The sequence below is a fragment of the Panthera leo genome, chromosome B2 (assembly GCF_018350215.1).
Source record: "Panthera leo isolate Ple1 chromosome B2, P.leo_Ple1_pat1.1, whole genome shotgun sequence".
In the NCBI taxonomy this organism is placed as follows: Eukaryota; Metazoa; Chordata; class Mammalia; order Carnivora; family Felidae; genus Panthera; species Panthera leo.
This window is the reverse complement of record NC_056683.1, coordinates 143,766,632-143,792,757: the sequence shown is the minus strand read 5'-3', so window position 1 is coordinate 143,792,757 and position 26,126 is coordinate 143,766,632. Positions and strand designations below refer to the sequence as shown.

Here is a 26,126-nt window from a genome sequence, read left to right as displayed (position 1 = left end):
ATCTCAGGAAGCTTTAAGCTCAATCTTTTAAAAACTTAATCGCAAAAAAGAAACAAAGAACACCATCGATGACATATACTTTGGGCTAGTTTAGAGAACTAACTGCTGGAAGGTCACCTTCTGACAAAGATGCTTTCTCCTCAAGAGCTCATTCGGCGGTGCCTACCACTCACCTGTCACCTCTCCATCCTGGGGTACACATCGATGGCCTCCATCCAGCATGCGGTAACGAGTCTTACCCTTTCACCCTCCCACACTGCCCGGGTGACGTAGGAGAATTTAAAGGGGCCCTCTTGCATCCTGAGTGGTGTTTCCTTTGTCTGCTTCACTCTTCACGAAAACCCAGGAGGTCCTAGGTCCTGAAGGACGGCGCCGGTCTCTAGTGCATCTGACTGCACCCCTTTGGTACGGGAACACACGAGTGAGAGCAACAGACCTCTGTCTCAGGTAACGTCTAGGCCCTGAAGCTGATAACCATTAAGAGACAGTATAACTGAACTTTCCTAAAATAAACCATTTATTGAAAAAAGAACCTTTTTCTGAAATTTCATCAATCAGCCTTTGCGTAACAAGCCCGTGGCTTGCCAACGACAAAAGGGTAAGGTTTCACAGTCAGTGCACTCGACAAACAAGAAGTTTAACAACAAGGCCCAGGACACCGATAACACTACAACTGCTTTTGAACCTGGGAAGGTCAAAAATACTACACTGACGTCACGGTCCTCAGTCACACGAGAAACAGGTGACAGAGGCGATGGTCCGTGTACAGTAGTAATGGCACTTAACATGCAGCTTCTTTACCTCGTGGACACCGTCACGCGGAAGGGCCCCGCGCCGCATCGAACAGACAGGAGCAGCAGGACAAGTGACGCTTGTCGCCTGTGCAGTCTTCAGTCTTGGAAGGTTAAAAAGGCTTACACTGCTTCTCGGCACAGTCTCTATGTAAATATTACATACAGTAGTGATTGAGAGAATTCTCTGAGCACACACACCACCAGGCCACAGACCGACTGGCTTCATTCTTCATCTGTGCAAACCTGTGAGGGAGGCAGGAGAGAGCTGAACACGATTCACGGTCCCTGCACAACTCACGGTGAGTCACTGCCGCCGCCTCCACGTTCCCAGCGCTGAGCCGGCGGGGGGAGGCTCGGCTGGTGCGGCGAGTAAGGTCAGAGCTAAGTCACTGCTCTGTCGCCTGACCACTGAAAGCGGTAAGAGTCTGTCTGTATGCTTTATAACAAAGAAATTAGTGTCTTTTTAATCACAGATCCTTAATATCTACAGAGCAAATCCAGCTGTCTGTTCCCTAATTCCACCCACCCATGAACGTGGTCACTCCTCTCTTCCGCATCGTCCTTTCCTCTATCGGGGGCTCCCCTGCAAGGCCCTTCCAGTGTTGTTTTCCCCAGGGTTTCACGGGCACCCCACTTCTCCCTGAAATACTCTCCGAGCAACGTTCTGTCTCCCGGGTCTGCATCTGGGCCCCACTCTCTCCCGGGCGCGGGCCCGCAACACCTACGTGCCCATCTGAAGTCTCTGAGCAGACGTTCCAAACGCGCCTCGACTGTGATCTGCCACAGACAGAACCACCACCTCCATGACTCAGCACCCCGCCAGCTGCCTCTGTACCCCTCTTGGCCAACGGGGTCTCTAACCTGGTGACCCAAGCCGGGGCCTGGGAGCCGTCCTGGACCCCACCCTCACTCGCCTTTCTCAGCTCATCAGCTACTTGGTGGTGGCCATTTTAACCCCTAAATATTGCTGATAATTCGCCCCTGACCCCCCATGCCCAGCCTATTAGCTGTATCAGCAACTTCCTCACTATTCTGTTGCCAGAAGGATCATTCTAAAGCACTATTTAATATTATGCTTATAATAAAACTGAAATTCCTTCACGTGGCGCCTGCTTACTTTTCCAGCCTTACCTTTTACCAGTTTCCACATCCTAGGATCCATCTACACACACAGTTCCTTGACTGTTTTACCCTCTTCACCCTGCCATACCCCTCCCTCCCTGCCTGACCCCTCCAAACCCTCCCACACAGCTCAGGCATCTCATTCCAGAGCAAGCAATACCTGAGATTACCTAGCTGGATTAAACTGCTCTTCTCAGTGACCCCACAACATAGCACGCGTACCATTATCACAGCTCTGAACATACGGACTGCTCAGTCATTACTAACTCCGTCTCTACTCTCCCAGAATTTAGTCATTACTAACCCTGCCTCTACTCTCTCCTAGTAGAACTCAGTCATTACTAACCCCATCTCTACTCTCCTAGATTTGAGTCATTACTAACCCTGTCTCTACTCTCCTAGAATTTAGTCATAGTCATTACTAACCCCATTCCTACTCTCCTAGTAGAACTCAGTCATTACTAACCCCGTCTCTACTCTCCTGGAATGTAGTCATTACTAACTCCATCTCTACCTCCTAGAATTTAGTCATTACTAACCCTGTACTCAAGCAGCCTACTCACTCTCCAGAGTAGAAACAGGGTCGTCCGGCCAGTTCCATTAAAAATTCCACTTAACAGCCTCAAGTGCACTGCAAACACACCCGGATGGATCAAGCAGAGGACCCCAATGAACACTTATCCCCCCAAAATAACATACAAAACCCCTTGGCATAATACGTTGACCTCCTTTCCATTCCAGATATAGGGATTTTATATCTAAGTTCCCAAATTCCTTCAGTGCCAGACATAAGCAGAACTCAAACACTGAAACATGAAAAACACTGTTCAGCGATCTGCCCAACCTTGACGAAGGCGTGGTCGAGGAGCTGGCTGGCCGTCCACCTCATCCGGGGCTCACTTTCAAGGCAGTGAGAAAGGAAGTCCTTTCCTTCTGGGCTTAGTCTTTCAGGGATCGGTGGCTTGTGCCCCATGCCCACTTTATACATAATCTGGAAGTTGTGTTCATATTCATGCCAAGGCCTCTAAAAGAGGGAAAAAACAGGTTTTAATACTACATGGCCTTAAAAAAAAAAAAAATGAAACTTTCAAGTCTTTTCAGGCACCTCAATATTAATACATGCCAGAGGCCGGCGAACTTTTAGCTACAGAGCCAAACGGTAAATATTTTAGGCTTGTGGACCACGTGACCTCTACCACAACTCCTCAGTTCTCCCACTGTGGTGTGACAGCAGCCACGGAAGGTGTATAAATGAATGGGTGTGACTGAATGCCAATAAAACCTTATTTACAAAACCAGGTGGTCAGCGTAGGCTGCCGACCCCGTGTGGGTGTTCTGTTAGCCCAGCATTACCTAGAAGCCACATCATACGATAAAAAATGTAACACATAAAATGATGTAAATATGTCAAGAAAACATATAAAACTCAACAGTTATAGGGAATTACTACACTACCTTATTGAATAGTGAACATGAAATTCTATTAGTGCGAAGCTCTGGTTATTTTATATATCATAAAACATAACAATAAAATGCTATTTCATTCAGAGGCCGCAAGGTATAATACAGTTTCCTACTAATAACACGAGAGGTTTGTACCATCTTCTGCTTTACAAAAATGATGCTGCTGCACGTGCGCACGCGCACACACACGCGCGCACACGCACACACACACACACACACACACAATGGTACCTTTATACATTTGCCTCGTTTAGTAGTAGTTTCGTCAAAAAATGAATTTTTTTAATAAACTTTTTAACTTTCTTTAGTGCTCATTTATCTTTGAAAGACAGTGAGAGAATATGTGAGGCGGGGGAGGTGCAGAGAGAGGAGGACAGAGGATCCAAAGTGGACTCGGCTCCGAGCTGTCAGCACAGAGCCCGACGCGGGGCTCAACTCACGTACTGTGAGATCGTGACCCGAGCCGAAGTCAGATGCTTAACCACCTGAGCCACCCAGGCGCCCCCCAAAAGATAAGTTTTTAGACTTTGCAGATACTCGGTCCTACAGAACAGCCTCATTGCCCTAAAAATCCTTGTGCTCGATCTATTCCCCCTTCCTTCCCTTTCCCACAGCCCTTGGCAACAACTGATCCTTCTACTGCCTCCACGGTTTTGCCTCTCCTGGAATGTCACGTGCTGGAATCACACTACACATATGTGGTGTTTTCAGATCAGCTTCTGTCACGTGGTCGCATGCTTTTCACGGTTCCTCCAGGTCGTCTTCTGACAGCTCCTCTCTTTTCGTTGCTGCCTAATATTCCGTTGTCCGCATTTCCAGTTTGCTCATCCACTCGCTTACTGAAAGACACCCTGGTTGCTGCTTCCAAGTCTGGCAAGTTATGAATAAAGTTGCCCTCACATGCCAGTTGTTGAGCGGACCTAAGTTTCTGGCTTCCTGTTTCTTTCTGTAGCTCCTCGCTTCTCAGTGTTTTAACTCCAGCTTCATACTTTTTTTATTCCCTCGTAAGAGTGCTCGAAGTTATAAATCTTATAAATATCTGGTTCCTAGTCTGTCACTCGTCTTCACAGTACTGTATCTTTTGACAGGTCACATTTTTTATTTTTTTATTTTTTTTTAAATGTTTATTTTTGAGAGAGAGACAGAGCACAAGTGGGGGAGGGGTAGAGAGAGAAGGAGACACAGAATCTGAAGCAGGCTCCAGGCTCTGAGCTGTCAGCACAGGGCCCGATGCGGGGCTCGAACCCATGAACCACGGGATCATTACCTGAGCCGAAGTCGGACACTTAACCGACCGAGCTACCCAGGTGCCCTGACAGGTCACATTTTTTAATCTTTAGTCATGGCCTCTAGTTAGCAGATATGTCCGTGGTATTGATAATAAATGATACAAGCACACGTCCAGTCTTATCAGGGTACAGAGCCCCCCGGGGGTTTGCCCCCAGGTGTGCCCCCCACTTACCTTGCCAGTCACCATCTCTATGACGACGCACCCCAGACTCCAGATGTCAGCGGCACGCCCGTGGCCTTCTCCTTTTGCGCGAGTGATGACTTCTGGAGCCATGTATGCTTTAAAAGTCACAGATACGGGGATAGGAATAGGTTATAAACACAGTAGCACACGGTAATCAAGCCAACCATGGAATTAATATTGTCTAGTATTCCACATAAAAGACACAACTAATTTGCTGGGGGCAGGCAGGGAGATCTTTCTCTGAGTTATGTAATAGGAAATATCAAAAGCAACAGACATCTCGAATCAGTTTTCTGAGTGAACATTTTAAGAGGCTGAATTACTATCTAAAGGACGATTTTTGAATGACAAATCTTCAGATAAACTGTATTCACATTAAAAATGTGAAACCTGCACTACAAAAGAGGATGAAAAGCTTTATGCCACTGAACAGTCGAAACAAATTAATTACCCTTTCTGCACGTCCCTCTTAAAGGGGACAAAAGAGTGGACCGTGGTGAGGAGCAGGCCAGGTGTGGGCGTGGCTGTGTGGGTAGCACGTCCCCGTGTGTGAAGACATTCACTTACTCTTGGGTGTGCCTACCCACTCCTTTTCCTTTAGAAGGGCCGATAATTCTCCAAACTGCCTGTCTGCTTTAGACAGACATGAAACGGTCACAGGTGCTGGACAATCAAGAGGTTATGTTCGAAAAGAAAAAAACAAACCAGCCCATACCATCGTGTTTAATATACATACGGCTGAGTTTGGGCTGGAATCGTTTAAACATCCCCCATGTGAACAACAAACGATAGTGTTCCGGGGAAGAGAAGGAGAACTTTCCTCCTGCCTCTCACTCTGGGGGAAAAGGTGTTTAGAAACCCTCCTCCCTGTTCCCGGGTCGAGCTGACAACAGGGGTGATGGAAAGCCCAGACGGCAAGCGCACTGTAATGGGTCGCCTTCGCAAAGCCCGATCGGGCCAGTCCCTACCTGCGGTCCCCAGGGTGCTATTCACTTCGCCCGGCATGGTCTGTGCGTTGTTTTTAAGCTTTACGGAGCATCCGAAATCCCCGAGCTTGATGAGTCCAGACGAGGTGAGGAAGATGTTGGCCCCTAACCGGAAGAAGAAGGGCACGCAGGTGCATTTAAGATTGCACGGCAACCAGAACTCCCAGGGACTTGCTTCACAAACTGAATTACGCAAAGCTTCATAAAACTCCACTTACAAAGATAATCACAGAAAGACTCTTAAGCCTTATTCGCAAATGTTAATACAAAGCAATTTTAATATCCGTACAAACAGCTTTGACCGATAGGTTCTGAAGTGAAATACACGCACAAACTCTGACACTAAAAACCCAGAGACAAAAAGGAGCTGTGTATATGGTGCAAATGCTTGTGCTGTCAGTCCCTGAAAACAGTGGGCGCGGACGGAAGGCCCGGCACACGCACCGCTGCCCCGTAGGCCGACCGAGGCCGCCCTGGGTGGACGTCACCCTCTCCCTGAAGAGAACGCTCTGCCGCCTGCTTCTGTCTCTACAAGCTACGTGCCTCGCGTACCCCAGCTGGAGTCCGGGCTTACGCTCCCGGCTCCGGGCAGCTCGAGGCTCCACGATCTCTCCGGCACCGTGCGTCCTGTGGCACCTTCCTCAAAAAGCATGATGGAGCCACTCGCGTTAGATAAGCAGCCACACGATGAGCTGACATCTAACAGGGAGTCCTCAGCGCCCCAGTGCTCCCAGGGTACGCTGTCCCCACAGCGGACTCGACAGCGCTAACTTCACGACTCTGGAGCTGGCCCACATGTGCACACTGGCGGTGCTGAATTATAACAAATGTCACAAGGACACAAGTGAATGGATTGATTCAGGGACCCTGACTGTGCCGACGACAGGAAGGTACCATTTTGTGACAGGGGTCAGAGACAGAACAACTGCAAACAGGCAATGCCGTGGCCTGACAAAGAACCAGTTAAGCAGGTGCTCAGGATGACCCCAGCAGCGGTGTCGGCAGACGGGCAGGCGGGGAGGCAACGAGACTGGGGGACGCTGGGGATTCAGGGCAAGCCGCTGCAGAGAGGGTGGACAACTCTCACACCCAGACCAAAGCAGGTTCTGGTGTAATCCATCCCCGCCCCGGGTCTAGGGCCCGGCTGGAAGTCAGCCAATTCTAGAGTGAACGTGTTTAGGCTGGCCTCAGGCTGTGTGACAGAGTGGAGTCCTTTGCTCGAGGACCCACGGGAGGCCAGTAACTCGTCACTTGAGTTACCTCGAAGACTCCCAAATACAAAGGCCAGGGGCAAACGCCAGAGGGACAGTTCTGAGACCAGCAGGACCACTCCCCTCACGCCAGAAAACAAAAGCGCTTCAAATCAATCAGCGTGACCAAGTCAGTCATTGGCAGAACTCTATACTGGAGGAGGCTGGCGTCGATAAACGCTCTCGCCCAGGACACGGCTCCCATCTCAGACTCACTGTCACTTCACACATTCACGAGGTCCACATGGAAATACCAAAGAGTCCGGACACGGGGAAAAGAGCTCCGGCAGTGAACGTCTAGTAAATACACAAGCTGGGCTAAATCAGCCTATAAAAATAGCAAATTTCATTTTTTTTTTGAAAGTTTACTTATTTCGAAAGAAAAAGGGAGAGAGCACAGGCAGGGAAAGAGCAGGGAGAGGGGGAGAGTGCGAGAATCTCCAACAGGCTCCTCGCGGTCAGTGCAGAGGCTGATGTGGGGCTGGAAACCATGAACCCTGAGATCGTGACCCGAGCCAAAGTCAAGAGTCAGACATTTCACTGACTGAGCCCTGCGGGTGCCCCGCAAATTTTACTCTTGGAAAACAGACCTCACTGAAAAGAGTGTGACCCGCAAAGAGCAGACTTATCGGCTCATGGGTGGAGACAAGTGTTCTACGTGGCCTCTCGATACTGGGCTCTTTGTGGAAGCATATTGCCAGTAAGGGTACTTCTTTGTGGAGAAGTGACGTGTGGGAGCGGGAACGAGTGTCTTGGCAGCAGCCATGTTCTGGTGCGGGGCACCAAGGAGTCTGGTCTCCGGCAGCCAGGTGAGTATGGGATCACCTTCGTTTTAATGTTTAGTTTGAGAGCAAGAGGGAGAGCGAGAGCGACAGCGAGCGAGCGAGAGAGCGTGCGCAAGCACCCGCATGTCGGAGAGGGCAGAGAGAGAGAATCCTAAGCGGGCTCCGCGCGGAACCCACGAACCGTGAGATCGTGACCTGAGCCGAAATCAAGAGGCAGACGCTGAACCGACTGAGCCCTCCAGGCGTCCCAGGGGGTTACCTTTAATGTCTCGGTGAACTATGCCGTGCTCGTGGAGGACGTTGATGGCAACGGTGATCTGCTTTGAATACAGCCTGATGACGTGCTCCTGAAGTCCCAGCCTCGACACCTCTTCTAACGTCCCCTCGTCACAGTACTCCATGAAGATGTACATTTCTTCCTGCGGGTGGAAGAAGACGCAGCCGCGTGTTCACACGTACGCTAAGCGAAGAATCTGGAAAACGTCACAGGTCACACCCCAAAGGAATCTTCTTTCTAACGGTAGGCTACACCTGTCCTCCTCGACACTGAATCTGTCTTGTAGCAGCCATTTCTCGCTCCTGCACACAGGTGTCTGCCTGCCTCCTCTGTCTGGAATTATACAGCTGGTTGGGACAAGAACGTCTTCTCCAAATCGCAGGTGATAAGTGTCCATAAACCTCTGAAACGAAGTCTGCTATATAATCTCAGACAGGGACCAACAGGGCTGTCCCTACGAATGTATTATTAAGTACTGAAACACATCCTTTTCAGACACGAATCTGTTTGGGAAAACATTAAAAATCACCGTTCAACTTCCCCTGGAAGTTCAGACTCCACCGGGACGCTCCAAGTTATCCTCTTTCCCTCCAAGTGTTTACTTCTAAACACAAGGGGGGAAACGAATCTGAGGCTGTAACGTTCTCGTTTCACAATGGGCCCTTACACACGTGTAAAAGGAAAATCAGCGTTACTCGATAGCGCACACAACAGCGGTTCAGTGAGAACTGGGGGGAAAAAGTAACGCGCTGTGTAAGGGGCACGTTGGAAGAATCTTCTGACTGGCAGGATGGGTTTCAGTGCTTTATAATGTCGGGTTAACGACTACAGTCTACAACTTACATTTTAGGAAGAACTCCTCTAGTTTCAGAGAGAAGGCAGAAATGATGTAACTCATGGAGATTTCCTGATAATTAGGCAAAGTTACTGTGCTCTGAAATGAGAAGACCTGTGATGTAGAACAGGACTCCACCTGCGCCCTTAACTGATTCCTCACACAAAACCGTGTGACCAAAGTTGGCTTACTCTATGCAGTTCCACACCAAAATACCGAACCAGATTGGGGTGTTTGATGCCCTCAAAGATTTTCAACTCGTCTGCAGTTTCCTTGATAGTTTTATGGTCGTTAGGTTGAAATCGAATCTGTGAAAAGAAAACCGTCGATTAGCGTCAGTCCTGCCACAAACCAGGACAAGACACCTTTCGAACGCGGGGGCCGGGAGGCCGTCTCCTGACGTTTGTACCACCCAGACCCACGGGACTACGGTCATTGTCTTTGTGACTCGATTTTGGGTCTTTCTTTCCTTTGTCGGGCCACGCGAATAAAATGCGCCTGCTTTACGATACTGATGAGCGAGCAACCTGCTCACGGGATCACACTCCGAAGTGCGGACCGAACTCACAAAACCACTAGACGGTCAGTAGGCGATCACAGCTGTCTAGGTTCTGGGAAGGCAGAGATGAGAGAGGATTCTGCCCTCGGGAAGCTTCCGGCCAAGTGACAATGAGGTTGAAGGAGCAGGGCGGGGAAGAGCCACGCGGGGAAGACACGAAATGCCCCAGGAGCTGCGAAAGGGAGGCCCGGGGACTGCGCGGGGGACACACGAACGGCCGTGGCAGCCCCACACTCGTCCTCCACGGGCTCCTCTGCCCTTCGGAGTCCCGAAGCGTCTCCCCACGAGCGACAACGGTATCCGTTTCCCTGACGGGCCTCCTCGGCTTTTCCCGGCTCCCCCCCATCCTAGCTGCAGCTGTTTCTGAAGCCGATTGCAGATGGCTCCTCCCCCGACTCCCCGCCAAGACGCTACCGTTGTCACCGTGCTCTGGGTCTTCGGCTAACTCTGCCTGCCTCCCCGGTACGGCCCCGAGCATCCCTGCGTGGGGGCAGAACCACGTGTGCACCGGTCTCAGCAGCCTCACCGGGATCCGCACTGGAGTCGGACACCCCGTTACTCTGCCGTCTCGGTGTATCTGCCCAGACGACGCAACACGGAGGCACCCGAGTTGGCTCTGTGCGCTAAGAAGGCCTCACAAACGAGCTGCTTTACCAAATCTCTGTCTCACAGAGAGCCTCCAAACAGAAGGGCCTCCGGGAAGGCCAGACCACTCACCTCCTTCATAGCCATCAATTCGCCAGTGTCGACACTGATGCAGGTGTAGACCTTCCCGTACTGCCCCTCCCCTGTGAACAGAACAAACACACTGCTCTCAGTCACCAAAGCTAAGTCATTTTAAGTCACTCAGATGTACAATACTCTTTTGAATTCTGGATCTATATTCAGACACCTACAGTTATGCTTACCTAGAGTCTACTATCGCAAGACCCAAAACGTTTCTGAATGTCCCCCAATAACTGAAAGCCATCTCTTCGCTGTGCCTTACCTGTAAATACCTATAAAGAGTAGAAGTGACTTTGGCAAACCCCGGAAGAGGTACGAAGGTGCACACTCTGAGCCCTTATGACCCTTCAGGAGGTCAGGGTCAGGGTGGGGCACAGGGAGTAGCCAGGAGTGAGCCTGTGTGCAGGAGTGGATATTGCACCAACGTATCTTTGGGGACATTAAACTAAGGGCATATATGGCTAAGACTGGTAACAGTAATTGATAACATTTCTACAGCACTTCATTGTTTCCAGTGTTTCCTGCGCCTATGGATAGCTCTACGGAAACTTCAGGGTCCCGGAGGCTCCCAGAGTCCTATATTACAACTGCGTTTGCCTCATCAGACCTAAACACTCCATAGATCGATGCATTTAAAAGAGGGAAGGATCTGAGACATCATCAGGCTCCTTCCGTCACACAATCTCCCATGAGTTATTTCACCTGGAAATGAATTAATAGGCAACGTTTTAGGAAAGACTGTCTCTATTTGCACCCAGTCTCTCTTCGGTAATGTTCTTGAGGGAACACGATCGTAAGAATATCAACTGGAAAAAATGGCTAACTGGCAACTTCTGGAGTTATCAAGCAAAACCAGTCGGTTTAATGAGCCACTTAAAAATCCAAAATCTCCTCTCATATTGCTCTTAGAACACATTTTACAGATATATGACATTTGCACAAACAAAAAACCAGAACCCTCTGCAAAAGATCTGCCACGTCTATAAGAGAAACGGCTTGAACCTAAAGACGTGCAATTATTGCCATTTCTAAGAGAGGCGACCTTTGTGTCACGTTCCTCAGTTTCCTTACCAATTTTGTTTCCTCTTTGCCACTTGAAGGTCACCTTCCTCAAGCCTACGTGCATAACATTATCATAAGATTTAGGGGTATCACAAACTTGACCAATGATATTCTTTCTCCTCATTTCTCGATACCTCTTTTCTTCGAACAATCGGACCGACTTCTGGATAGCCTCTATGGGTCCTTGTTTGGAAGCAGTGTCTGCAGAGAGAATCACAAACGCAGGAGTCCCCAGTCACTAGCGGTGAGTCGACGTCCGGCAAATAATCACAGAAACAGAGCACTGCACGTGACCACTGCCGCACGGCAAGGCACAAAGGAGCAGGTGTGTCCAAGAGCTCCCGGCACCGCCCCCCCCCCCCCCCCCCCCCGTGCACAGGTACATACATAAAACACAGGCTAGTCAGGCACAGCGGGTGCCTTCCTCCCCCCAGGCTGTGGCTTAGCAACCTCCCACCTGCCTCCAGCCTCTCCTGTCTCCAATCCACTCTTGTTGGCCAGATCTGTCTAACTAGCACGTAAAGTTTGATCATGTTCCTTTCCTACTTAAATTTATTTCATGGTTCTCAACAACCTGTTTACCAAAAATCCAAGTCTTTCCCACAGGATTCGAGGCCGTGTGGAATTTGGACCCAGTTTACCTTTCCCAGTTCACTTTTACAAGTAGTCTCCTTCTATTCTCCTACCACAGGTCCCAGACAAGCCAAACTGAACACACTCCTAGAACACGGCAAGCCGTTCCCCACTCCCAAGCCTATGTTCCCACTTTCCTGCCTGCCCGAAATGCCTTTTTCCCGCCACAGTGCCTAGGGAGTAACCTCACCCCTCACAGCTCCGCTGAAGTACCACACCTTTCTAGCAAGCATCTCTGATGAGAAGGGAAGTCAGTCATCCCTTCTCTAGAAAAAGTCCAGAGCAAAGGTTCTGGAACCAGAATGCCTGGGATAAAGCCCCAGCCTCGCCATATTCCACATGTCTGACAATGGGCAAGTTAACTGACGTCTTTATATATCCAATTCCTAATCTGTGAAATGGGAGTAAAATATCTTGAGTACAGAGCTACTGTGAGTATTTAATGAAATCACACATGTAAAGCGCTAAGCCTTGTGCCTGAGACACAGCAATACTCAGGAAGATTCAGCTACTATTGTTCCTATTCCTTATTTTTTCATCTGTCTCTATATCTCTAGTTCTCCAACTTATTTGATTATGAAGGACACTGAGAAGTAACTTTTACACACACAGGTATCTGAACAACAGTTTCATAAAACAGTGAAACAGACTCCATCCTATTTTTTAAATTTTTTTTACATTGTATTTCTTTAGTAGCATTGGTTCTATATAATCTTGATTATCCATATTAATTACAATTGTAATTGGAGTGATTTTATTTCCTACAGAGATAGAGAAAACTGGGAAAAGGATAATATTATGTTATACATAAGATAAACACGGCTCACAAGTACATGCTGTATCCTTCTTGCCTTAAGAAATGTAAATAGGTATGCGTGACTATTAGGAGACATCCTGATTTTTTAAATGCTGACTTTCCGACCCTCCTAACCGATGTGTCACAACCCCCAATGTGAAAAGCACTGCTTCATTCACGTACCCATTACAGCAGCCCTCATACCATATCCTAGCTATGTAAGAGCCTGAATTTCTGGCCAGCAAAGAGAGGACCAGGATGGCTCTGAGGTTAACGCCGAGAAGAGAAATTCCCAAAGGTGCATCATGTTCTAACTGTAGTTTCTCACTACAACCGTTTCTTCAAAACATGAATCGCTGTTTCCTCTACCTCAGTAAATGACACATCAAGTCTACTGGGCTCTGAACGAGACTTCACAGCTACGAGGCCATGGACTCCACGGTCAAATATTTCTGGGAAAGGGTTTTTTTTTCTTTTTTTTTACAGTAAAAACTTCTCAAGATTTCTCCATCTCTGTGAATGTGAACTGTAAGTCTCCCAACAGTTCCCAAGTTCTCTTGACCACAAAGTATTTGTTTTGAAAATCGTCACAAAGACCCGGTAAGCGTGGGAACTAGTGATTATGTGAGAGCCAGTGGAGACACCCTCTTGCCTGTCTCCCAGGCTCAAGCCTGTGGATCTCCTGCTCCAAACCCTCCAAACGCACCGCACCTGGCCCAGGCCTGGCAAAGACTGCATCAGGGTCATTTCCTTTTTTTAAAATCCCACCTTAGCCTGATGTGTGACCATCTCCCCATTTCCTCCCCACTCCAGGCCAGCAGCTCGCTCCACGCCGGTGTCTTCCTCACTCCTCCTTCCCACTCGCCAAACACACCAGCAGCTCAGGAGGCTGCAAGGGCTGCCCGCCGTCCCTGGGTAAGGCCTTAATCCGTCATTGAAGACGGGCCATGGTCTGACTTCCCCCAACACCTTCAAGATCATTTCCATTTCCGGCTACACTGCCCCATACAGCTGCTATATTCTTTAGACACTGGGCCTCCAGATGTGTTTTTTATTCTGTACTTTGCCCCCTGGCTTGATGCAAACCTGTTTTTTCTTTAAAAGCCAGCTCAAGCCTCACTCCTCCATGAATCCCCCCCGCCCCCGGCCCCAACTATCCTCGGCTTTGGTGGGCAACATACTTCCACGGGGCGCTGAGAGGTAAGAGTACTGGACTCGGAGACAGCACTGTACGCACGGTGGTCCTAGCTCTGTCAGTTATCACGTTCACCAAACTATCTGGCTTCTCAGAAACTTTATCGCTTAACATAAGATAGGAACAGTTACTCATTTCACAAATGTTAATTATATTCCTATCACCTACAAAGAATTATGCCAAGGGCCCACTCAAGGTGACACATAGAATTAACCATCACATGTATGCTTAAAGAATACAAAGATGCATAGAACACGTTCCGGATCCAAAGGAGCTTATAATTTATTAGAAGATATAGGAAATGTATACAAACATGCTACACACAAGAAAGTGATGTCACAGGTCTAAAAGAAATCACTAAATATTAATTTAGAAGGTCTAGTAATTCAAAAGCTAACGCATGTTTTAGCTGAAACTATTCACTCGATGCTTAAACGTTTTAAGTTCAACATTCTCTCTCTTACCTTTAGTCTGGCTGATAAGTGTCCGAAGTTCCCAACTTCTTCGAGCTGACCCACTTGAATCACCTTTTGGATATGCTGGTTCTGCAGGAAGTATGTTTTTCACACAAGTTAAGATTTACGACACAGACGCAGCTGATGTAATTGAGAGCAGGACTGAAGTGGTGAGTGGCAATGATTAGTTACCATCAACCCGTCCTTTCTGGTAATTTCTAGTTGAGGTGAGTATGAGAAGCTGTCTCTATAATCAACTCTAGAAAAGTGTACCAAACGAAGAAGCTGCCCGTGGTGTTACATGACTTTAACTACGCGAACTTTCCATAAGTAACAGACAACGCAATACCGAGCAGACGTTAGATTGTTTAGGGACACCCCCCTCCCCCGACACCTCAAGAGGCCCTGCCTGGTAATAAAACCTCAGCATACCATTAACACACACAGTGTCAGTTTGTTTTTTTTAAGCGGATGAGAGTGCTTGGCAATTAAAGTATCAGAGATCATGATCTCTGATACAGCTAAAAAAGCTAAAAAAGGCATCTATATTAAAAAGCCAGCATGCTGAGCATCAAATGTCTGCGAGTGCTGCCGCCTCTGTCTTACTCTTCACTTCTTTCTAAGGCATCAACAGTGGAAGCCGGTGAAGTGAGGCAGAGGATTCAGCCGGTCGGGGTCACAGCCAAGGCCTCACACTCACCATCGCGCTCCTCGGTGGGGCTTGAGTGGCGGCTCAAGGACCGAAACTGTAACTCCGCAGCTATGGAGGCCAGCCGGTCGTTCTCAGGGACGCTGGAACCCCTGTTTCGGTATTTTTAAAAATTCAGCTGTCAATTCAATGGAACCGCAAGTGAAAGCTCCGTGAGATTCTCCTAGAGCGGTGATTCTCAACTAGGGGTAATTTCTCCCGCTGGGGACACTGGCATCTAGCGAGTAGAGGATAATGCAAAGGACGGCCCCAGATAACGAATTTTGCACCCGGAACAACAGTGCTGCTACTGAGAAACCCTTCCTGGAGCTGGGAAGTCAGTCGGATTTTTATCCTCCACTGCTGACACATGAGAACCTGACTGTGTTATGCTGTTTTAAGTTAAAAACAGCAAAAATAAAACCAAAACAGTATTTATTGAACTGCTATTGACTTGTGTAGAAAACTCCATCATTTCAGCCCAAGATGGATAAAATTATTAGTCAAACTGGCTAATATTTAAAATTATGATCATACTATATATTTATGGGCTTAATTCCATTTAAAATGTAAAATTATTACATGATTCAAAGATTTCAAACCTCCTAATAAGAAAATGGAAGGAAACACCTAGTGACTTTTTAAGCAGTAGCCAAGCAAAGGTGCAGGACAGCAGGAAGCTTAGCACGGAAAGAACGAGGTTAATTTGCTGCTTCTCCAGAGTAAAGTGAAGTGTGTTTAGAAATCCAGAATGAATCCAAAAAGAGTAAAGCCCAGAATTAAATAAGGGCAGTGCTAAAACTGTTATTCAAACAATCCACACTAAATATGGCATTAGTTTATTAACAAGTTTAGTATTTTGTACACGAATGATATTATGAAGTATGGTAGCATTTATGCTCTTTTTCATGATATGCTGAATGGATTTAAGGCGACATGGTCTACTGAACACATGTTCACAAATGACGCCGTAGGCAATGCTTTTTTATTTCCCTAAACTCTCAAATCCAGTGTAACACTTGTAAGTCTGAAGAGTAGGGGGCATCCTCTGTGCCATGCAGCTCATCAGAGAGTCCTGACACCATTCCTGGGAACAGCACTGATGCTGAAGTAAAGAAACACACGACTCCTAAACCAAGGACACGTCACTCAACACGCCTCTGTTCCTGATTTCCCAGATATGAGATCAGCCGATTCCACACCCTCAGAGATCTTTGCTAGGGCAAAAGGCAAAAAAATATCCTTAAATGAGGTAGCGTGCCGGTGAACGTCTCACACTCCCCGCTGTGACTCCCAGTTTCAGCGGCGGGACGGCCGGCTTGGCAAAGCCGTGAAAAATTAACTATCGGTCTCGCAGACCGCTACGAGCCAGTTCCAAGGAGAACAGCGCACGAAAGTTTTATCAACAACGTCAGGTAAGTGAAGCCCAGCCTGTTCCCTAAGTCAAACCCAACCAAATCAAAACATTTCCGGGATGCCCTGGGGCACAGTGACAACTCCCGGGGCAGGAACCCAGAAAGTCTCTGAGATGCGGAGGGGGGGGGGGGGGGGGGGGGGGGGGGGCCTGCACGCCGTGAGGCTGGGGCGGTCCTGCGGCCCCGGAAGTTCCAGCCTCGCGAGAGTTCCCCACAGCGCACTCGCCAACCGAGGGCTGTACACACTGAGGCTGCGCAGCAGCCGGCCACCCCGGGGTCCGCCCCGCAAGTTCCCGTCAGCCGAACTGGGCAGGCGCAGGTCCGGGACGCAGGAGGGCCTCGCTGCCCTCTGCCCACGGTCACACGTACGCCGCCAGAGAGTCGCGACAGCCTCATCCTCCGGAAACAGTGGCCTCGAGACGGCACACTGTGACGGCAGGGAAATCCCTGCGTGTCCAGAAGCATCATCGGGAAGATGAAGAATACTTACGAGACGCTGCTCGTAACATGCTGAAAAAGCCTAAGACAACGCACAGGAAGGCCAACCACACGTACTTGGCCTTCAGACTAGTAACATCCGCTCAGCGTACCACTGGCACTCACAGATGCCTTCGGCCAGACTTCATGACCCTCGAGAACTGGGGCGCTCCTCCCCCCTCCCCTCTGCAGTTCTGCAGGAATGTTGTGAGGACGCGGACGCGGCAGGCGCGGGAGCCAGCACCGCCGCCCTGGTGGAGTGTTCTGGAGTCTGCACTGGGGGGGCAAGTCGCTTCCATTAACCCCGTGTGACACTTGTATAAGAAACATTGCTTCAAGAACAGGATCTGTAAAGGTCTGCCCTGCAACGCTCTAAACATAAGTGAAGAAGGTGAAGGGGAGTCCGCTTAGGGTTAACTGTTAATTGTTTTAGTTGACAGCTTAAGCTGTAAAGTATGTGGAATTTTTTAGGTGATCTGTTATTTTAATGAAGGAGAACAATGGAACCGCAGAAACTTTAGACTTCTATAAAGTACGTCTAAAAACAAGTTGGTGTGTCTTAGGTTCTAAAACTGTACGTCATCTTTCTGCCAATGACCTCCTCGTATCTCTTACGAGCACCGAGTTTCTTTACGGTTTTGTCTGTTTTGATTGGATTACCCTCAACCCCTGGAGTTTGACTCTGTCACCACATGTATCCGAAGACGAGCACAGAGACGGTGTGTCCCCTCTGCCAGACGGAGGGGTGTCATGAAGAGTGACTGAATGGCTTTTCTCCACTAAGTGTAGGAGACTTGGCTGAAATCCTCTGTCAGAACGACTAGAACGGGTGCAGAGACTTCGTGCAGGAGACCTCCGTTTTCAGGAGCTCGCCAGCGGTCTGACCGCTCTCTCCAGAAAGGACACTTTTCTCCGTAGAAGATACCAACCTCACAAACTCACTTGTCCACTCTTATACCCTACTTCTAGTCAATGATTATATAAATGAGGAAAGCGGGCTAGGAAAGTGACCCTCCTCAAAAACAAATCCCCACCGGAGGGTATTAACTAGATGCCATCTCTGAACCAGTACGGGGCGGGACCCCTCAGGAAAGGCGCTACTTGCCCAGATTCTCCTGTCCCCTTCGGTGGGAACTAGGTTCTCTCGTCCGATACTCTCTCAGTGGACTTGTTACTGGTCATTTTGGTTAATGTTTAGCTCCAAAGAAATACCGATCAGGCACACGGTCTCCTCGTGCTGCTGGGCGCGAGAGCCTTTGAGTCGGGACACCCCACGGGCGAATCCCAAAGCCCAGGCCACTGCGGACGTGCACAGGAGGGGGACCCAGGGGACGTGGAGCCGGTGCAGGGGGACTACCTGGTGTCATGGGCACCGCTGATGGGTTTGGGCGGCACAGCGTCGCTGCCGGAGGGACCGGGCCGGCCGGCGGCGGCCACAGTGACGGCAGCAGCAGGGCCGCCGTGGCTCCGCGCGTCTGAAGGCACGCTCCGGGTGCTGGCACGAGAAGAGAAGCTTCAGGAACACAGGTGAGGAAAGGGAACGGACTCTTGAATCGTTTTCAGTTAGAAATAAAATAGGGTGAGGAAGGGAAAAATATTTAAAAATATAAAATGCAAAGTTTTCTTTGAGATTCAGGTCTAAGTATGAAGAAGAAAAAAACTCATTATTTTGAAAAGTAATTGTGGTCTTCTCCTAGCAAATACTGTCAAATAAAATTAACTTTTAAAAAGTGATCCTACGGGGAGAGAAAATGCTCACTCCCTCAAGATGCAGAAATGCCACCACATTCGAGGGAAAGACTTGGTACGAGAGTTCCAGAACTCACGGTAGTATTTAAGTTGCTTTGAGGTTACATAACACGCATAATAGTCAAGACTGAAAAGATCATTCCAATTGTTTCACCACTTCTAAACTGACGTTTAGGATGGTTTTTCAAATGTTTATTATGCTATGCACACTCACATTTGATTTCCTAAGGTCATTTTCAAAGAAAAGAAAAAGAATTATTCCAAAGCCGGTCAGCATTTAGCAGCCTGAAGTTATAAATAAGCAGAGACACTAAGTTATCTTGAAAGGAACAAGTCTTGTAAACTTGCATGTCTTTTTCTCTTGCAGCTAAGGCACTGTGGTGTATTTCAAGATAAGGCAACAAAGAGCTTTTAAAAAAGGCTGAAGGAGGACACGGAAGGGATACTTAGTTACAGAGCAAGCACCCAGGAGCCCAGAGAGTGAGCATGCACGTCAGAGGAGGAGTCATAAAGCAAATGACTAGCTGAGCACCAAATACCTGAATCCCTCTGGAGTCGGGATAATCAGATGTGGGTTAGGAGGGTCACTGTGGCATCGCGGCACCTTCACGGGACGGGGACTGTTCCGATGGATGGCTGCCAGTGACAACGGAGACAAATGCAAAGTGTTAAAGGGGTGGACAGAAGATGCCGAACCAGACAACTTAGCAGAAACGGGATGGGCCTTAATTTTGCTGGTGACCAAAATAAATCCATTACATGAGTAAGAAAATCGTACTATACCTATGCTCATATTGGGGAAAACATCGCTTTTTAAAAGTTAGTAAAAGTTACATCACACAAACTTTTAGCCGTTGAAAACATTTCTTAACATCCCGGAAAAAAAGTACACAACGGATGCAGAACAAACAACGTGGCCCATGTTAGAGACCGCACCGTGGCAGCTCCAGTGAGAAAGGGCTCTTTCTGCTGGCTACACTTTTTGAAAGATTCTGGTCCATGCTGACGCCTCAACAGGCTCTGAGTCAGGGAGGGTCGCTGTCATTTTCCTGAGTACGTGGAGTTTTATTTAATTCTTTTAAATCTAGAATGAGGAGGACCAGGCACAGTTTAAACAGGTTATTCTTTTGTTCAGAACACATTTTCTTCTCTTCTTTGTTTAAATATTCTGGCAAAAACTGGATAAAATTTACAATAAAAATTTAAAGGGATAACCTTACCTCATGATTACAAAAACGCTGATAATTGTCCTTTCCCCGTAACTAGACAGAGCTAGTGTTGCACACGTATTAAATTGTCTATTTCACCCTGACATGTTGTCCCCTTACTTCTGACTCCGTTTTAACTCTCCTTAATTTTGTAAATGTCCTATTTTCTTTTTATGTGAATAATTTTACTCCACGTGTTTTATTCACTCCATATATGCTTTGTCCTAAGTGGAAACACTTCCTTCTTCATGGTTTTGGTTTCTTTTCAGTAACATTACACAGGAAAGACAGCAGAAGTCCCCCAAATGGAGAGATCTGAAGGGAAAACTTGCAAAATAAAAATCAAGCAATTGTTAAGAAAAAAGTCAAGCAATTTGTGCCTCTGGCTCATTGTCTCAACAATTACAGTAGTAAATAAAAAAACTCCAATTATAACAAAGATAAAAAGAAACAAAACAATAAAAATGCCTTGGAGAGGATGGTGATGTCTTTAATTGGTGGTATCTTTAATTCGGCAAACGTACTGGGAACTTCTGAGTCAGAATCTGCTACACACTTTCCCCATAAAGGTATAAAAGAAATACCTGCTGCTAAAACACATGTCCCCAAGTCTTATGTTCCTCATCACAAAACAGAACATTTAAGAGTATACACAACCAACTGCTGAGAAACTGGTATTTTATTGAAAAGAAAATCCGAACAGCCAATAAAAGGAAAATAGATGCTCTAATTTCACTGGCAATGTTTACTAGAGAGATGTTTTTCAGGGAAAAAACGAACAAAACAAATGTCCCCAAGGAAATGGTGCAAAAAATCGCAATACCCCCATCATGGACAAAACGAAGCCGCTAAAGAGAATGAACCAGATCCATTCCTATTGACAGGGAGGAATTTCTACGATTGTCAGATAAGAAAACCAAGAGATTACTCTCCGATGTGATCCAGCTTTTATACAGTGAAGCGAACGACCCTATCCACGCTTGTGTGATTACAGGAGCAGAGCCACACACAGCAGAACGCGCCCGCGCAGCTCCCCGAGCACACGGAACCGAGGGGAGGCCACACACCGGGCCGTGCTCCGTGGCTACGAGCGCAGAGCACAGGGAGAGAAGGCGGTACACAACGGAACGACAGCTGGTGTGCTCTCCGTTCACTAACTGCCCTCGTAAGGGAAGGGCACAAAACGAGATGCGGACGGCTGCCGCGCACAGGACACTACAGTTTACAGCTCTCATGACCCTACTGAAGGCTCATTAGCATCCGGTTGTAAGCATTTGCAGAGGAGCCTCTGTGATGTTGGATGAGCGGCCCCAGGTCAGCAGGATGTCAGGCGATGTGACTCTGGCCAGTGCTGTTCCCAGCAAGCCACATGGCCGAGGGGACAAAGGGCATCTCAAGCCCACAGACGGCACTGCTGACCCACTGTCCCACCAGCAGTTTGCAGAGAGGCATGTGAGTAATTAGTGATGGATCGCACGTTAGCCGTGATTACCTAGCAACCGTGGGAGGATTGCTTTTTTTTCTTTTGTAATATTCTTCTACCTTGAGATTTTTTCTGCATGTACATTTTCTACATTTCTCTATATACTCTTCCTACATTGTAACTTTGCCACCATGGAAATGATTCCTCGCGTAGGGAAGACTTTAAAGAAGTGATTTTTACTGAATTATTGATGGTGTATTCTTAGTGAAATATTTTAGGAGATCAGAAAATCAAAGCTTTTAGGATAATATGATTAATCAAAAATTTGATAAGAATACAGAACACCATAAAATTGTAACCTTATATAAAATGTTCACAGAGTTTTGTAAATGGTGACTTTCATAACAGCCTTGGGAGAAAAGCAGGTATAAACTGAGTATACTGTTTTTTAAGTATTTATTTATTTTTGAGAGACAGAAAGTGCATAAACAGGGGAGGGGCCGAAAGGGAGGGAGAGAGAGAATCCCAAGCAGGCTCCATGCTGTCAGAGCAGAGCCCAGTGCAGGGCTTGGAGTCACAAACCGTGAGATCGTGACTTGTACCAAAATCAAGAGTCGATGTTTAACTGACTGAGCCACCCAGGTGCCCCCTGAGAGAATTTTAAAGATCAAGGAACCAAGCATTAAAACCCAGTGTACTGAATTTTCTATAGCTAGCAAATACCCTTTAAGATATAGTTCCTCCCACTCGAGAAATTTACCATTTATGAATTATTTTATTTTGTGTAATTTAAACTGTTTTAAAATTACTAACTTTTCATTTTTGGATGTTTATTGCATATAAATAGAGTTTTGCTTTTAGTTACTATCTCAAGAATGGGGTAAGGCACGGCCTTTTTCTGATACATATTTTGTTGTAAAGTTTCAACATACTCCATAAAACAGTATATTAACTATAATTGAAAACTCTAATTGAAGTACATCATAGCATAACTTATGTTTTTGTCTTTTTAAGTAAAATCAAATAAGAATTTACTATGTTAGTGGGGAAACAGGTACCGTCTCAGCTGTGAAAGGGGAACAATTACACTTGCCCCCCTCCAGCAGGAAAGGCCCTTCTTTGCTCCTTAACGGACAACTCTGTCTCCAAGTCTTTCCTTCCCAGAAGAAGAGATTTTAACGGGGAGAATAAAGTGTTGGTGTGCAAGAAATAATGAACTAAAATGTGTAGTTAAGACTGCTGGCAGGCAGTGAATGCCGTGTGCTGGCATTTTAATCTTCCTGCTGGATTTGGAAGGACTATGGTCTTCTCCACAGACACACCTCATTCCTGTAACTTTCACTGTCGTTTTCCGGAATACCATTGAAGAACTTCTCTACACCGGGTAAACGGCCACAATTACAAGATGATGCGCTTGCCCAGACCAGGGGAAGTGTTCTAACTGCCATCTTACCAAGGTACAAACCTGTAACAGGACTGTGCGGCTTTCCTATCACATGGCCAATGCATTCATTCATCAAGGCTTGAAGACTCTGGAAACCCGAGGAAAATAGCAAAGAAGAAGGGGAATGTACATTCTCTCAATTAGTAAGTAACACAAATTAACCTTTCAGTATATTTAAAAGAAACATGCTACCCTTAGTCAAGATTTTCAAAGTTTGTTTAAAAGAAAATAGCTATAAACATAAATTAAACACAAACTGCACATAACTTATAATGATAATACATACAATTCTATTTTTAGGAACAAAAACAAATTCACATTCAACTCCCCATAGTGCAATGATGTGCACAAGCACATCTCTACTACTTGAGGCTAAAATGAATGAATTCACATGCTGAACACCATCTTTTGGAACTGATGGAACGTACTGGAATAAAAGTGATAATATTCAACATTTGGCACTACCCCCTCAAATGGCACATGCTCGTGTGAACCGGCTAGTCCCTCGTTAAACTGCCAAAAAGCAGCAACTAGTAAGTCAGCAATTCATAAAATCTGAAACTGACAAATATTTTAGAAGTGCTAGGCTTCCCAGCTATCCACGGACTTAGCCAGTTGGACACTATTGTTATGAAAAGAAAAGAACACGGAATTTCTTACTATGCTATTAATAATAGAGTGCTTTTACTTTAGCATTATCGTTACAATTATGAAAATAATATTTAAGAACAGCTATAAAAAATACACAGAAATAGTAATCAATTCATTTCTTTAATGAAAACAAAACAAAACAAAACTCTAGAACATTCCATACCAAGAAGTCATCTTCTGGCAAAGCTGAAATAAAGGCAGGTTCAATGGCTTGTAGAAAATCAAAACCTTGGGTTGCCCACCTGTTACATGAAAAAGTTCAATAATCACAAAACCAAGAAAATACTGTAGCAGTTTTACTCTATACAATACTGAAATGTAATCTGACTGGAAAATTATGGTCTAAGAAAAAAACATACCTTTTGGGGATGAGTAAATTTATAGCATGTTTTGTGAGAAAAGGACAAACAACTTCTTCATAAAGGAACTGGTTACCAATTTGTTTCCATTTACACTAATAACAGGCTTAAATTTCATGAGGGAGGGAAAAAAATTAGCATCAGGAAGACCTGTCCAGGGAGAAAGTGAACTCCCTTGAAGTTAACTCATTATGGAACAAATTTTGCTTTTAAGTTTTCCAAGCACTATGGAGTTTGCTGTGCTAATAGTTCCATTTAAAAACAAAACAAAGCAAAATCCTGATGGCCAAAGAGTTCAAAATGCTCCTTTTTGTGTCAGCTGCTCCGAAATCTCACATACAATATGCAAACGGAATATTACCAATCCCATATCCCTTGTATTCCTGCATCTTCCAGCTTCACAGGCTGCTCCAACACTCACACTCACACATGCTCACGCACTCACAAACACATACACACGTGCCCGCTTGCGCGCGCGCTCTCTCTCGCTCTCTCTCGTCTCTGCTGGAGAGACTGGACAACTGAGTTACTTGCAGCTCCAGGAAACATGTCCTTGGTCATTACCTGGGTCTTGTACCTCGACCGCTCTCACATTTAGTTAGGACGTAGTTCATCCACTTCCGGGCAAAGCTTATATATTTGTCTCCTATCTTCTGTCTAAACTCTCCAGACATCAAACGAACAACTTCTTTATGATACTGTAAGAAGATTTTGTGCATATCAAAATGAAGAAGAAAGTAACGATTATACAACTATCTCAATGCTACAAATGCCATGTCTGTTTAAAATGTCATCTTTCTAGAAACAAAAAGCAAGGTCTAATTAAAATTTACACATTTCAAGAACATAAAAAGTTACAGATAACGTAATATCTTAAAGTGCGGCTTCACGATGTTTTATTCGTAAGTTGAAATTACAGACGTACTTTCATGACAGTAACCATCTCATAGAAGGTTTTGAACGCAGAAAGCTGTTAGCACAAAATAAGAACCGGGCAACGACTGGCCAGTCTAAAAGGAAACCAGCATTTCTGATACTCAGCAGCGTACAATGAGACGTGCCTGACGAAGCCGTGATTCCCATCAATAGTCTGACGCGAGTGCGTCACGGAGCAACCGCAAAGCTACGCTGCGCTTCTCCTCTTGCTCTGTACCCACCTCGAACCCAAAGTTGTACCCCTGAATCATCGCCTCGCGGTAGTACTGCTGCAGCGTGACAGACTCCGATTCGTCAACCTCCGCGTCAAATTCGGAAGTGAACATGTGGTCCACTCGGTCGATGGCATCGCTTATTCTGTTGCAAAGCTCTAGCGCGTCATTCTAAAGAGGCCCAAAGCATAATGAATACAAACCAAGCAATCACCTAATACCTACTGCATTTTAGAGGAAGACTCCTTTCGTCATCACAGACGTCAACCACTGCAATAGATTTTAGCCGTATCTATTCTAGTTATTCAAAAATAAAGGATACTTATTTACTTATTTTCATGTTTGTATTCATCATTTGTATTAGGTCTTCTTTAACATCTTATGAAATCCAAGAGGAAAAATGAATCCATTTAAAACGATAATGTCTAGGGGCGCCTGGGTGGCTCAGTCAGTTAAGCGTCAAGACTCTTGGTTTTGGCTCAGGTCATGATCTCAGGGTTTGTGAGTCTGAGCCCCACATCGGGCTCTTCATTGATGGTGTGGAGCCTGCTGGGGGTTCTTTGTCTCTCCCTGTCTCTGCCCCTCCACTGCTCTCTCTCACTCTAAATAAATAAACTTAAAAAGAAAGAGAATGCCTAATTACTATGTGATCTCTGAACAGACGCTTTCCTCTTCATATTTTGCACATCAACCACCAGCTGCTTTTCCCCCCGGGGCGGTTGTTGAAGTGTAAGTGTGGTTTCAATCCAACACGTGAACCCTGTATTGTCCTTCTCATCTCCCTGCTGCTACTTGCTAGCAGCCTGGGGGTTCTCAGCTAGGGCTGATTTCACCCGCCTTGTGCCAAGGGGACACTGGCAATGTCTATTTTGGTTGTCACAATTTGGGGAGATGGGGTGTGAAATCTATTTGCATCTAGTGTGTAGAAACCAGAGATGCTGCTAAATATCCTACAAAACAGGGCAATTGCCCCAAAACAAAGAATTCTTGACCAAAAATGTGAATACTGCTAAGGCTGAAAAGCCCTGTCCCCGCTGGCTCTTCGTTGTCTCCGCAGGCAGGACGACAGCCGCTCCGAGCTGGACCCCCACCCCGCCCCTGAAACACAGGCATGTGCACATGCTCTCCACCGGGCGCTCCCCCTACATACT

At 46.6% G+C, this 26,126-nt stretch overlaps 1 protein-coding gene and 1 long non-coding RNA gene across 9 annotated transcripts in view; one reads left to right on the top strand and one right to left on the bottom strand.

The window, feature by feature from the left end:
- Positions 1-499: 499 nt before the first annotated feature.
- Positions 500-26,126, bottom strand: part of MAP3K4 (mitogen-activated protein kinase kinase kinase 4) — a 112,718-nt gene continuing 87,091 nt past the window's right edge. The window contains exons 12-27 of one of the 7 annotated variants that reach the window (XM_042940231.1): positions 24,985-25,146; positions 24,392-24,525; positions 23,632-23,710; positions 22,839-22,905; positions 19,282-19,378; positions 18,351-18,488; positions 15,114-15,214; positions 14,423-14,503; positions 11,344-11,535; positions 10,264-10,334; positions 9,179-9,295; positions 8,135-8,294; positions 5,823-5,945; positions 4,843-4,949; positions 2,761-2,940; positions 500-1,037 (exon numbers count right to left, since the gene is read on the bottom strand). In XM_042940231.1, coding sequence (XP_042796165.1) covers positions 1,017-1,037; positions 2,761-2,940; positions 4,843-4,949; positions 5,823-5,945; positions 8,135-8,294; positions 9,179-9,295; positions 10,264-10,334; positions 11,344-11,535; positions 14,423-14,503; positions 15,114-15,214; positions 18,351-18,488; positions 19,282-19,378; positions 22,839-22,905; positions 23,632-23,710; positions 24,392-24,525; positions 24,985-25,146 — 1,830 coding nt within the window. In that variant the 3' untranslated portion in view covers positions 500-1,016. Of the gene's footprint in view, positions 1,038-2,760; positions 2,941-4,842; positions 4,950-5,822; positions 5,946-8,134; positions 8,295-8,444; positions 8,556-8,995; positions 9,087-9,178; positions 9,296-10,263; positions 10,355-11,343; positions 11,536-14,422; positions 14,504-15,113; positions 15,215-18,350; positions 18,489-19,281; positions 19,379-22,826; positions 22,906-23,631; positions 23,711-24,391; positions 24,526-24,984; positions 25,147-26,126 lie in introns of those variants that run through there. The other 6 variants (XM_042940232.1, XM_042940234.1, XM_042940233.1 and 3 more) reach the window with 6 other exon arrangements.
- LOC122220573 lies at positions 12,004-19,287 on the top strand. 2 transcript variants are annotated; one of them, XR_006202936.1, is made up of 4 exons: positions 12,004-12,398; positions 13,577-13,678; positions 14,429-14,583; positions 19,110-19,287. It is a non-coding gene; the product is annotated as an uncharacterized LOC122220573 (long non-coding RNA). The 2 variants fall into 2 exon arrangements; XR_006202935.1 differs by lacking the exon at positions 19,110-19,287 and adding an exon at positions 15,038-15,746.